The 13,254-nt window shown below is 30.3% G+C and overlaps 1 protein-coding gene across 2 annotated transcripts in view; it reads left to right on the top strand.

Annotated features, from left to right (window-relative positions):
* The window catches only part of LOC111716159 (ATP-dependent DNA helicase Q1), a 29,871-nt gene that overhangs the window by 15,995 nt on the left and 622 nt on the right, over window positions 1-13,254 (top strand). Inside the window, exons 16-24 of one of the 2 annotated variants that reach the window (XM_023491594.1) lie at window positions 1,386-1,392; window positions 1,552-1,636; window positions 3,041-3,160; window positions 6,373-6,450; window positions 6,981-7,049; window positions 8,203-8,314; window positions 8,800-8,836; window positions 12,020-12,147; window positions 13,027-13,127. In XM_023491594.1, coding sequence (XP_023347362.1) covers window positions 1,386-1,392; window positions 1,552-1,636; window positions 3,041-3,160; window positions 6,373-6,450; window positions 6,981-7,049; window positions 8,203-8,314; window positions 8,800-8,836; window positions 12,020-12,147; window positions 13,027-13,127 — 737 coding nt within the window. The remainder of the gene's footprint in view (window positions 1-1,385; window positions 1,393-1,551; window positions 1,637-3,040; window positions 3,161-6,372; window positions 6,451-6,980; window positions 7,050-8,202; window positions 8,315-8,799; window positions 8,837-12,019; window positions 12,148-13,026; window positions 13,128-13,254) is intronic. The other variant, XM_023491601.1, reaches the window with a different exon arrangement.

Consider the following 13,254-nt stretch of genomic DNA (forward strand, 5'->3'; position numbering starts at 1 on the left):
CCCCCCCCCACCACCTCGGTGGAATGATTTTGGATGAATTGGGAAAAAATGAAAAATGGTTCATTTAAGGCAAGTTTTTTCCTTCTTTTTGTTACTGTTTACCTAGAAAATCATTTATTTTTCCCATTTCAGCGAAAAAAAAACTTAAAAATTGTTTGGCGCTCCACGCAACAACATATAACTTCTGGGGAAAAGTATTTTCTAAGGTGGGGGGGCAAGATTTTTTAGGAAATTATACACCCCTGATGTTGGGAGGTTAATAAGTTATTTCACAAAATAAACATATTTACTTAAGAGGGGGATGTTTTTCAAAGCTTTGATATAAAGGTGAGGGGACAAATCTCAAAATTCACAAGAGAGGGGTTTGTTCTTAAAATCTACGGGGGGGGGGGGATTTTAACCTTTCTATATTTTTGTAAGTATTTCTCTGCTTTTCAACAAAAAAATTTGCTTATTGAAATAATATAATTCTGTTAAAGCTCCTTAGAATTTTACTTAATCTCGTAGAACTCGGTTTAAAATAAAATACAAATATTTCGGTGCATTTCTCTGAAATATAACAATAAGATTAGTTTATAGAGAATATCAAACGTAATAGCATGATTCAAGGGATTAAAGAGCCTGATTCACAACGGTACCCTATAAACTATTCGCTTTCTCTATTTTATATTCATTTTTGTCGCTGAAATTGATTCTTTTTCAATTTTCGGTTCTTAATGAATGTAACTTGCGAAATGAAAGAAATGAAGAGAATTCATCATAATTCTGGTAAGAAAAACATCTCCTTTAGAAAAAGGTATTAAGGGTATTTTTCTAAATCGGACATGCCCCTCTTTAGTCTTTACGTCTGTAGTCCCTTTAAGGGGTTGTACAATTTTTAAATTATTTATTTGTTATTATTTCTATTATTTCTATTTCTATTATTATTTCTATTATTTACAAACTTTGCGCTAGTTTAGTTTTGTTTTAAATTTAATTAGTTTTGTTTCTTATATTTTTGTTTTAGAAACTTTTTCAATATTTTACTTGTTTTTTGTTGCTGATATTTTTAATTAACAAAGCTCAAGACTCAAATTTTCTATTTTAGCGGCCTTTAAAAATGCCTAAAAATGTATAATTGTAAACATGATGAGAGCTTTAGTATAAAAGGAACAGGTTTCTGAAAACATTTAGTATACAGAGAGACGTTAATTACTGGGATGGTCACATGTAACTAATCTTTTAGTATACAGAGAGACCTTAAAAACTGGGATGGCCACATGTAACTAATCTTTTAGTATACAGAGAGACCTTAAAAACTGGGATGGCCACATGTAAGCAATCTTGTGTGTATTCGATGTTTTTTTAAAGCAAATCCTTTCCCGTAGCTTAAATTTTACTTATCTACAACAAAATGGTTGTGTAACTGCTCTGTTATGATGTTTATCGGACAACTTTAAATCAATACTTGAGCCTAAAAAGTAACAAGTAACGTGTAAATCGCGCAAACGTTGATAATAGCACCCAAATCGCGCATTCGTCTACACGTTTTGTAGATAAGTTTTTGTTTGTAGGAGGTTGAAACCTTGACAGATGAGCTTTGCAAGTTCGGACTTAAAGTTGGCTCATATCACGCTCAGATGGAACCTGAAGCCAGGTAGGGTGGGGGGGGGGGGCTGTTTTTCTTTTAAAGGGACCGTAAGCCTAATTTCAAGTCACCCTCCAAGCAAAGATGATATTGTCAGTTTCACTACGGTACCCTTAAAAACCTTTTTTTGGTCAAGTATGAATTAGATTTTCATTTTTAATTTGTTATTTATTTTTTATTTGTTTAAACTCTTTTTTTCATTTTAGGCCTCTCTGCAAAAGTGACTTCCGCATTGTATGCTTTTAAGAAACACTATCCTATATCTATCAATATCTTTCAATATCTTTCAATATCCTTCATATCCTACAATATTCTTCAATGTCCTTCATTATCCTTCAATATCCTTCAATATCCTTCAATATCTACAAAAATCTTCATTATCATTCAATATTCTTCAATATCCTTCAATATCCTTCAATTTACTTAATTCCATATCCTTCAATATTCTATTCCATATCCTTCAATATCCTTCAATTTACTTAATTCCATATCCTTCAATATCCTTCAATTTACTTAATTCCGTATCCTTCAATATTCTTCAATATCCTTCAAGATCCTTCAAGATCCTTCAAGATCCTTCTATATACTTCAATATCCTCCAATATCCTTCAATATCTTTCATTATCCTTTAATATCCCTCAATATCCTTCAATATCTTTCATTCTCCTTCAATATCCTTCAATATCTTTCAATATCCTTCAATATCCTTCAATATCCTTTAATATCTTTCAATATCCACGCAACCTCGGAACATCTTCGATGTATATCAATCTCTTAATAATTATTATTATAAGATAAGAGCAAATATTTGATAAGCACTATTGAAGAGGCATTAAAGGAAAGGATCTTGTGGAGAATTTGTAGAAAAACAATGTTTTTATCATCGTTACTCTACTCAGACCACTTTAAAAAATTGCATTTTCAGAGCCGGTACAATATGAACTGAATATGCATTTAGTTGTATTTTTCAGTCTTGGCTACTAATGGTAGAGTGGACCCTGCACATTTTATGCAGCAAACGTAGCCTAGCATGATCAACAGTGACCTTTGTTGAGCGCAGGGTGCACAAACAGTACATCTCTAAATTACGTGGAAATCATATTTCCTAGTATTAGCTTATGATTCTACAATTACACCTTTCTTTTTTCTCAATAATCAAACAAGGATTTTTTTCAGAAAATAATTTTTCAATAAAACAACATACCAACTTTAAGGAGTTCTTGTTATCAAAATTAAAATCATAAGAATTGTCATTATTAAAATCCGTGCAATGATGATGAGACTTAAGGGTATAACAATTGAATTTTAATTAAACTAAAAAAAAAGATTTGGTATTTAATTTAGTCTAATTTAATTGGTATCTTATATTACAAAATTGCTTATTTTTAAAATCCTATCCTAATTTTCGTTTAGAAGTAAAGTTCATCGACGATGGCTGAAAGGTGAAATCCAAACTGTAGTAGCTACTGTTGCATTTGGAATGGGAATAGATAAACCTGATGTGAGATTCGTCATTCATAATACATTATCCAAGTAAGTAATCGTCAGATTCCATATTCATCATACATTAACCAAGTAAGTAAATTGTCAGATTCCATATTCAAAATACATTATCCAAGTAAGTAATTGTCAGATTCCATATTCATTATACATTATCCAAGTAAGTATTTGTCAGATTCCATATTCAAAATACATTATCCAAGTAAGTAATTTTCAGATTCCATATTTATTATACATGATCCAAGTAAGTAATTGTCAGATTCCATATTCATTATACATTATCCAAGTAAGTATTTGTCAGATTCCATATTTATTATACATTATCCAAGTAAGAAATTGTCAGATTCCATATTCATAATACATTATCCAAGTACGAAATTGTCAGATTCCATATTTATAATACATTATCCAAGTAAGTAATTGTCCGATTCCATTTACATAATACATTTTCCAAGTAAGTAATTGACAGATTCCATAATCAAAATACATTATCCAAGTAAGTATTTGTCAGATTCCATATTCATAATACATTATCCAAGTAAGTAATTGTCAGATTCCATATTCATAATACATTAACCAAGTAAGTAATTGTCAGATTTCATATTCATAATACATTATCCAAGTAAGTTAATTGTCAGATTCCATTTACATAATACATTTTCCAAGTAAGTAATTGTCAGATTCTATATTCAAAATACATTATTCAAGTAAGTAATTGTCAGATTCCATATTTATAATACATTCTCCAAGTAAGAAATTGTCAGATTCCATATTCATAATACATTATCCAAGTACGAAATTGTCAGATTCCATATTCATAATACATTATCCAAGTAAGTAATTGTCCGATTCCATTTACATAATACATTTTCCAAGTAAGTAATTGTCAGATTCCATAATCAAAATACATTATCCAAGTAAGTAATTCTCAGATTCTATATTCATAATACATTATCCAAGTAAGTAATTGTCAGATTCCATATTTATAATACATTATCCAAGTAAGTAAATTTTCAGATTCCATATTCATAATACATTATCCAAGTAAGTAAATTGTCAGATTCCATATTCATTATACATTATCCAAGTAAGTAATTGTCAGATTCCATATTCATAAATACATTTTCCAATTAAGTAATTGTCAGATTCCATATTCAAAATACATTATCCAAGTGAGTAATTTTCAAATTCCATATTCATAATACATTATCTAAGTAAGTAATTGTCAGATTCCATATTCATTATACATTATCCAAGTAAGTAATTGTCAGATTTCATATTCATAATACATTATCCAAGTAAGTATTTGTCAGATTCCATATTCATAATACATTATCCAAGTAAGTAATTGTCAGATTCCATATTCATAATACATTATCCAAGTAAGTTAATTGTCAGATTCCATATTCAAAATACATTATTCAAGTAAGAAATTGTCAGATACCATATTCATAATACATTATCCAAGTAAGTAATTGTTAGATTCCATTTACATAATACATTATCCAAGTAAGTAAGTGTCAGATCCCATATTCATAATACATTAACCAAGTAAGTAATTGTCAGAAGTGTCAAAAAAGGTAAGTGAGCCTGAAAAGGTAAAAGAACCATAGTAAATCGGACATTGCCATACTTTAAAATTCCTCTTGCAGTTTCTTTAGTCTTGCCATTTCTATTTTACGCAACTGAACATGATTAAACTGACAATTTTCAAGATATAAATTTTACCTTTATTTTAAAGATTTCAGATTTATTTTAACAATTTCTTAATTTGTTTTTAGAACGTTTTGATCGAAAAATACATTTAACATATTAAAATTCATATATAACATCAGAAAGAGAATTTTTAAATTGGAAATGTTTGTTTAAAACCTGATCCAAGAAGGTCTAGACTTCAATATATTTGTGTTGTGAAACTCGGGATCAACTTGTCAGTTATTTTGCAATAATACATTTTCTGGATTTTGTTCCTAAAGAATGTCAGAAAAATGTCAACATAGCAAAACTTTATAGTGTAAACCTCTGTATAAGAAAAACTAAAGACTAATATTATTAATTTACAAGAAAAATATTATGAGTTATCCCTTTTCAATCATAAGATTAAGGTATAAATAGCGGGAGTACCTGGCGCTGCCCAGGTATATATTATTATTTGTTACTCCCGCCGTTTACAATGGTTGGCTTAGAAAAACAGCCACAAAAAGCTGAATGAAACCACCTCACAGTTTTTTTTGGTTTTGTCTTGGGTTTTTTTAGAAGTTTTCTTATCTTAGCCTTTTCTTCTCTCTTATAGTGGTAAACCTTTCAAGTAATGATATTAATCATTAACTTTGAATTTTATAAAACAGTTAAACTCATTTAAAAGAAGATATATCGGAAGAATTTTTTTTAAAATGTTGTCTTGTAATTTTCACTGGGTTTTGCGGCTGAGAATTTTAATAAGATGAAGAATATGAAGCTGTTGGACAACATATTCCACATATTTCAGGGCTATTTTATTTATCTTACAAAAACAAAATTATGAAAATTTTCATTTCGGTAAAAAAATTGACTTTTAGGTCAGAAATTTCGATTATTTTTTAGTAAATTACACATATCCCTGTAAAGATGTTGTTGGAAAACTTTTACAGCTTGTGAATTTACAAGACAGCTTCAAATTCAAATTCGACGCAACTTTATAAAAATTCTTCCGATCTCAATTCTTTTTTATGAGTTAGAGTTATAAATTCAAAGTTAATGATTAATATCATTATACTTTTCTCTTCATCAAGAAGATTTTTGCCTTTTCAAGATTACATTTGTTCCAAGATTTAGTTTTTAGTCATTATAAAAGAGACAAAAGGGAAAGTTATTAGATAATATAATTATTACATGCTATTGACCCTGTTCAGAATCTTCACCATTCATGCTTACTATATTATTATATCACAAATTTAAAATGACATTTTGAATAAAATTTCGTTTTTCAGAACTATTCTATAGAATTTGATATTTTACATCTGTTTGTGAGAAAATGATTTTATTTTATTCACGTTTAAATTTGTTAAATTTAGTTTAGAGGAATAATTCCAACGCATTTTCCGGAGAAATTGCTAATATCATATTTGATGGTCATTGTAAGTTGTGGAATGATAACCAGTTGATACTTAACTTTCTTTTCTTTGAACTTAAGGATTTTTTTTTAATGAAATGGAGGCCATATTTTATTATGTTAATGAACATGACCTTGATGATGATGCTTTTAGATCAATGGAGAACTTCTACCAGGAATCTGGAAGAGCAGGAAGGGATGGAAAGCCGGCCAAATGTATTTTACAGTTCAGGTAATTGTTTTAGAAATTCCATTTTAAAAACATTTTCAAGTGTTAACCATTTAAACATTATAAAGGAAGTTGACAAAGATTTCCACTTTGAATTTTTTGCGTTTTTTATATCTCCTTCAATTTTTTATGATTTTTTTTAAAAACAATAGAATGAACATTTCCCAACAATTTATCTTTTCTTTTTTATCATATTTATTTTTATGCCTAAAAAATCTATAGGAAATAAAAATTTTGAGAATTTTGTCCACGACATCGATGGAGGGGAGGGTTCCATACAAGGGGGGGGAGGATCAATAGCCCCTCCCCTTTAGAAATCAAACTTGATACAATCATTTTTTAGGCTGGGATAGATAAATAGTCACGGTAGGTTGTTATTTTGCAGGAGGAGGGGGGGGGGGGTCCACATAACCATATATAAAAAAAATCTCATATTTATTGATGCCACATTCACCATCACTTATCAGATTTTTTGCAAAAATTTGGTTTCATCCACCATGCTGTCGTCGTGTCTATACTGTATTGTATGTCAGGCTAGGTGATGTATTTAAGCAAAGTACAATGGTGTTTACGGAACAAACTGGTCTAGACAAACTTTATAGGTAAAACTTTATTTTAATATGATGCGGCAAGTTTCATTTTAATATATTTTTTATTTTCATTTATTTTTCATAAAGGATGAAACCAATTGAATTTATTTCATGGCCATAGAAAATTTTATTCAGTTTGAATATTATAAGATTTTCTAGATATTAGTTATTTTCTGAACTCTGGTAGTTTAGCATGGTCAGCTATTTTCTGAACTCTGGTAGTTTTACATGGTCAGCTTTTGTCTGAACTATGGTATTTTTGCATGGTCAGCTTTTGTCTGAACTCTTGTAGTTAAGTATGGTCAGCTATTGTCTGAACTCTGGTAGTTTATGGTCAGCTTTTGTCTGAACTCTGGTAGTTATGTATGGTCAGCTATTGTCTGAACTCTGGTAGTTTATGGTCAGCTTTTGTCTGAACTGTGGTAGTTAAGTATGGTCATCTTTTGTCTGAACTCTTCTATTTTAGCATGGTCAGCTATTGTCTGAACTCTGTTAGTATAGCATGGTCAGCTTTTGTCTGAACTCTTCTATTTTAGCATGGTCAGCTACTGTCTGAACTCTGGTAGTATAGCATGGTCAGATATTGTCTGAACTCTGGTAGTTAAGTATGGTCAGCTTTTTTCTAAACTCTAGTATTTTAGCATGGTCACTATTGTCTGAACTCTTCTATTTTTGCATGGTCAGATATTGTTTGAACTATGGCATTTTATCATGGTCAAGTATTGTCTTAAATCTGGTATTTTATCATGGTCAGCTATTGTCTGAAATCTGGTATTTTAACATGGTCAGCTATTGTCTGAACTCTGGTAATTAAGTATGGTCAGCTATTGCCTGAACTATGATATTTATCATTGTCAGCTACGGTCTAAACTCTTGTATTTTAGCATGGTCAGCTATTGTCTTTACTCCGGTATTTTAGCATGGTCAAATATTGTCTAAACTCTGGTATTTTAGTATGGTTAGTAATTGTCTGAACTCTGGTAGTTTAGCATAGTCAGCTATTGTCTGAACTCTGGTATTTTAGCATGATCAGCTTTTGTCTGAACTCTGGTATTTTAGCATGATCAGCTTTTGTCTGAACTCTGGTAGTTTAGCATGGTCAGTTATTGTCTGAACTCTTGGTATTTTAACATGGTCAGCAATTGTCTGAACTCTGGTATTTTAGCATGGTCAGCTATTGTCTTAACACTGCGAGCTGCAGAAGGAACTTGATTGCGGAACATTTCTTAGAAAGCTGGGAACCCGTTCCATGTAATAAGATGTGTGACATCTGTGAGGTAACAAAGCTGAAAAGTAACTTTTCTTAATTCATGTTTTTATTTGATTCTTGAACGGACTGCATTTTTAATTTCTAGTGACCCTACATTTATTAAAAAAAAATCTGGCAGAATTCACGACCTTACCCTTTAAACTGTATCTAATCAATACTCTGGAAGATGTCCTTGTTTTGTTTTGATTTAGCTTGTAAACTGGTTTCTGTCCTTAGGCTGTTATTTTTGAAGAGGACTTGGCATTCATTTCCATGGAATTAGCCTCATTCTTCTAGTAACTTTTTTATTTAGAGAAACCACAATTAAAAATAATCAATTTTAAAAATAATATAAAAGATGTCTTATGCATTTTTTACAAGACAAAGCTTGTAAGAGTACCATTGTGAATCAGAAATGCCACTCTATAAACGGAGAGTAACTTGAAATTACGTCTTAACGCTTTACATGATTGTTCGAGTTTAAAATTGTTGATAATTGTCCAATTCTTGTAGGGAGAATGCTTAACTAGCAATGAAGAGGAAATAACAGGTTAGAAATAATTTATTTAATATTTTTCATTTCATTAATTAATCTTGAAAAGCGTATTTTGTCCCCTCTCTTTTTGATATTCATTATGGAGCTTAAGTTAAATACTTGATTTTATTTTTTTTTCAATGTGGCTTTTACGAAAATAATGAGGGTTCTCATGATTGTTTTTTAATATCTTTTATAGTCCTTAATAATCTCCCCCCCCCCCCCTGAAAACTTGAAATAAATGGCGCAGAGCAACCAATTAAAATTGTTGCCAGAATATCGATTTTAACTCTCTTACCGCTAAAGGGGCCCTAGTGAGGGGGTGGGGGAAAGGGGGGAAGGTGGGTGCCTTCCACTAAACAATTGTGGTAAGGTCTCAATCTCCACCCTTATAAATTGGTGGATTTCCTACTCCTTTGGAAAACTTAGTGGAGATTTTTATTTTTTCTAGGCTTTTGCGCCCTTCCTCTATTTTAACTTTTAATTGTGGCTCTATCTGTGAGTATCTTCTCTTTGTACAGTATAAAAAATAACAAAAATAAGTTCGTGGATATTAAAATATTTTTTTTGCGCAGTTTTAAAATTTAACATAAAAGCAAGAGCTTTTGGATAGAACTTTTTGTAACTCTGAGCATTCATCCCTGGGGTCATGCTAGATCTTACAAAATTTGGGCCCGATCAGTTCAGCCGTTATGAAGACAGACAAGTAAACCAAATCTATATATAAACTAGCCTTATAGGGCGCTTCGCGCCCATCTTCTAAATTAATTGTGAACATGTTCTCTATGTGTACATCGTAAAACGAAACAAAAATAATTCGCGGATTTTCACAAAAAATTTCGTGGATTTTTCAGGGAAGGTTTATGAATGATCAAAATTTTAAAAATTTGTGTTTAAAAGTTTTTTATTTTTGAAAATTTTTGAAAATGCGCAAAAAAATATTATGAAATCCGCAACCTTTTTTTGTTTTTGTTTTATACTGTACAAAGAGAAGATGTTCAGAGATAAAGCCACAATTAAAAGTTGAAATAGAAGATGGGCGCGAAGCACCCTAAAAGCCTAGTTATATATATTATATATAGAAGGAGGGAGAGAAGGTTTTTGTAAAATTTCTTGTTCTGGAACGTTTGTAATATTCACACTTTTATTTTTTAGTAAGTGGAACTGTTTCGGTTAACTATTATCTAGAATAAAATTATAAAGATTTATTTGCTAAATGAATTTGGTGTAAAATTTGCATATTTCAAGCTACTGTGCCAAATATAGATATTGTGTTCGGTCTAATTTACGTAGTATCCTATAAACCTTTATCTGATGAGAATGAATGATTTTTCCATGTTCTTGTTAAAGATTCATTATTTGGGGTTTATGTATAAAAGTGATTTACGGATTTCTGCTTCAAATGAAGGAAATAGTCAGAATGAAGCTAGAAAAACAACGATATCTTCGACATTATAGATCAGATAAGGGTTTAAATAATAATGTGTGAATCGTTCAAGCTCGTTAAATGGCGGGCCATTTGAAATTTTAACGACTGTCGCTTTTAGTAATTTATTCAGCTTATAGTCATCATAGATTTCCCCCAGACTAAAATATTGAAAATAATTGTTCAAGATTATATAAGTATCTGTTTATGAATGTTCGGTAATTTAATTTAATTGTATAAATTAAAAATTATCATGCAAACTTGGGAAACCTTTTTTAGAAAAATTCAGGAAAAATATTGTGACAATTTTATAGGTCCATTAACCGATCGCTTTTAAAATGTTAAAATAAACTTTTGAAATAGAAGGTTTTAAAGTAATAATTAATACTTAATTAATAAAAAATGGGCCCTATCGGATTTGAAAAATCACTGAATACAAACCAAACAAATAGATAGAGATAATATATATTTAGATACATTAAATTGGTTGTGTTGTGTATAGTCAGCTCATGGTTGGATATGTTTTTGGACATATATTTTTCTTTTCTCATGTCGTTTTTGTAAGCAGGTCATCAGTAAGGGATAAGGGTTTAAAGTTTCAAGTATCAAAGATATTGAAAAACCTAAGAAGATAAATACAGAACTACATAATAGTTCTCAAAATTTGTTGAGATAGAACAAGGATATAAAATCCCTTTGTCATTTTTATGTCTGAATGATCTGAAATTTTAACAGTGGTCTTCCTTCTTGAGCATATAAATATATACCGATTAATAATCTGGGTAGGCCAACCCCAAATCAGAAATATGAATCTAAGTGAGAACTTAGAATTAGTCTGAAATTTATAGAACTAAAATATAAAAAAATTGCAGTATTCACGCTATGAAGAAGAGAGGTGATTTTATGTATTTGAAAAGTATTTATTATGATTATAGCCTATCATCACAACAATATTATTATTTTTCATAAATTTTACCTATTGCTTGAATAGTCTAATCATTATGATCTAGTATGAATTTTAAAAGGTTTTAACTACTTTCAAATTAAAAAACTCAAAAAAGCCCCCCAAAAAAATTCATGATAAGTATATGAGTAAATAGAATCTGCTACTATTAATATTGACATGAAAATGTCTTACTTGTTACGGGTTCTTTGAATTTTAAGTATTATTTTATTTAAAAACTGTTTGTTTGCTTGAATGAAATTTCAATAATATTTTTAATGATTTTTTTACCTTTATTCTCTTTCTAATGCGATTTTTAAAAGGTTAATCATCTATTAATGGGATAATATACTGTAATCGTCAGCAAAATCCTTTTTGATCCTATAAATTTTTTATTGCAAATAATTACATATTACGTATTTATTGAAGTTTATATCATTAAAAGAAATCATTTTTCTTCAGAGGTCATGATTTTTCCATAAGAAGTGATGTAAAATAAGTTTAAAATGTGCTACGAGTTTTTTCCATGCCAAAACAAAATACAGTCTTTTTCATATAGAAAAAAAATCTTACCTTCTGATAACATAATGAAATTATGTTATTTGTTCTATAAAAGGACTTGATATATTTTTTATTTTTTCACAAAAAAAATCATGATTAATCAATGTTTGGAGCAATATTAAATCTCTTTTTAATTCCACAGGCAACGCCGGGCACTTGAGCTAAAATCACAATTTAATGACAAGCGCGAGTAAACAGCAGGAGTAATTATGAGTAACCTGGGCAGCGCCGGGCTCTTCAGCTCGTAGTACATAATCCAACATTTCAGAATATGCCCGAGCTAGTGTTCGGATCCTCGAGGAGGCCAAGAAGAAGGAGGTTAGGGTGACCGGCCTCAAGCTGGTGGAGGCTCTGCAGGGCAGGGGGGCTAACAACCTCAAAATAGAAGGATGGAAGGTAGGCTTTTCTAAGGACATGGTTGCACTGATATTATTCTTTAAGTAAGTAAGTAAGTAAGTAAGTAAGTAAGTAAGTAAGTAAGTAAGTAAGTAAGTAAGTAAGTAAGTAAGTAAGTAAGTAAGTAAGTAAGTAAGTAAGTAAGTAAGTAAGTAAGTAAGTAAGTAAGTAAGTAAGTAAGTAAGTAAGTAAGTAAGTAAAGAATTATTTATTTATGAAATATAACATAATCATACAAAATTTGTTTCATGAGGAAATATTGAAAAACCTTCAAAAATAGAGGTGGGCAAATTGAAAATGAAAGTGAAAAAAAGGAAAAGGAAAAAGGGAACAGGGAACAGGGAACAAGGAACAAGGAACAGGGAACAGGGATCAGGGAACAGGGAACAGGGAACATGAAAAAGGAAAAAGGAAAAGGGGTAAGGCAAGTTACATATTTATTGTTTACGTTACATTTAATATAACTGGTGATGGTGGATTGTTAGTATTTTTCGACGATGAACTAACAAATTTTAAAAATAGAAATTATAGATTTATTTGTTAAAGTTGAAAAAAATTAGGCTTATGGGTTGAGAAAAAGATATAGGATAAGGGTTGGCTGCGATTATTATTTTAAATAAAAGACAATTTTGAATGATCTATTTTAGGAAGAATTTTCAATGGACAAGATTGAAATGATCTATTTTAGGGAGGATTTCCCTTAGACAAGATTTTAAATTATCTTGTTTAGGGAGGATTTTCCTTAGAAAAGATTGCAATGATTTAATTTATGGAGGATTTTCTAAAGATAACATTGAAATGATCATTTTGAGGAAAGATTTGAATTGATCTTATTTAGGGAGGATTTTCTAAAGACAAGATTGTGTTGATCTATTTTAGGGAGGATTTTCTAAAGACAAGATTGAAATGATCGTCGCCTATCTTCTGGTTGAAGGATTTATCAAGGAAGATTTCCATTTCACCCCCTACTCCACCATTAGGTAATTAAAACCATTATGATAGAGATTATATATCTATCGTAGAACAGAAATATTCATGAATTGGATCCGGATACAGGAACTGGATCTAACTACGCATTAAGATCAAATGGATCCGAAGCCAAGCTAG

This window comes from Eurytemora carolleeae, unplaced genomic scaffold, assembly GCF_000591075.1.
Source record: "Eurytemora carolleeae unplaced genomic scaffold, Eaff_2.0 scaffold24, whole genome shotgun sequence".
Classification (NCBI taxonomy): domain Eukaryota; kingdom Metazoa; phylum Arthropoda; class Copepoda; order Calanoida; family Temoridae; genus Eurytemora; species Eurytemora carolleeae.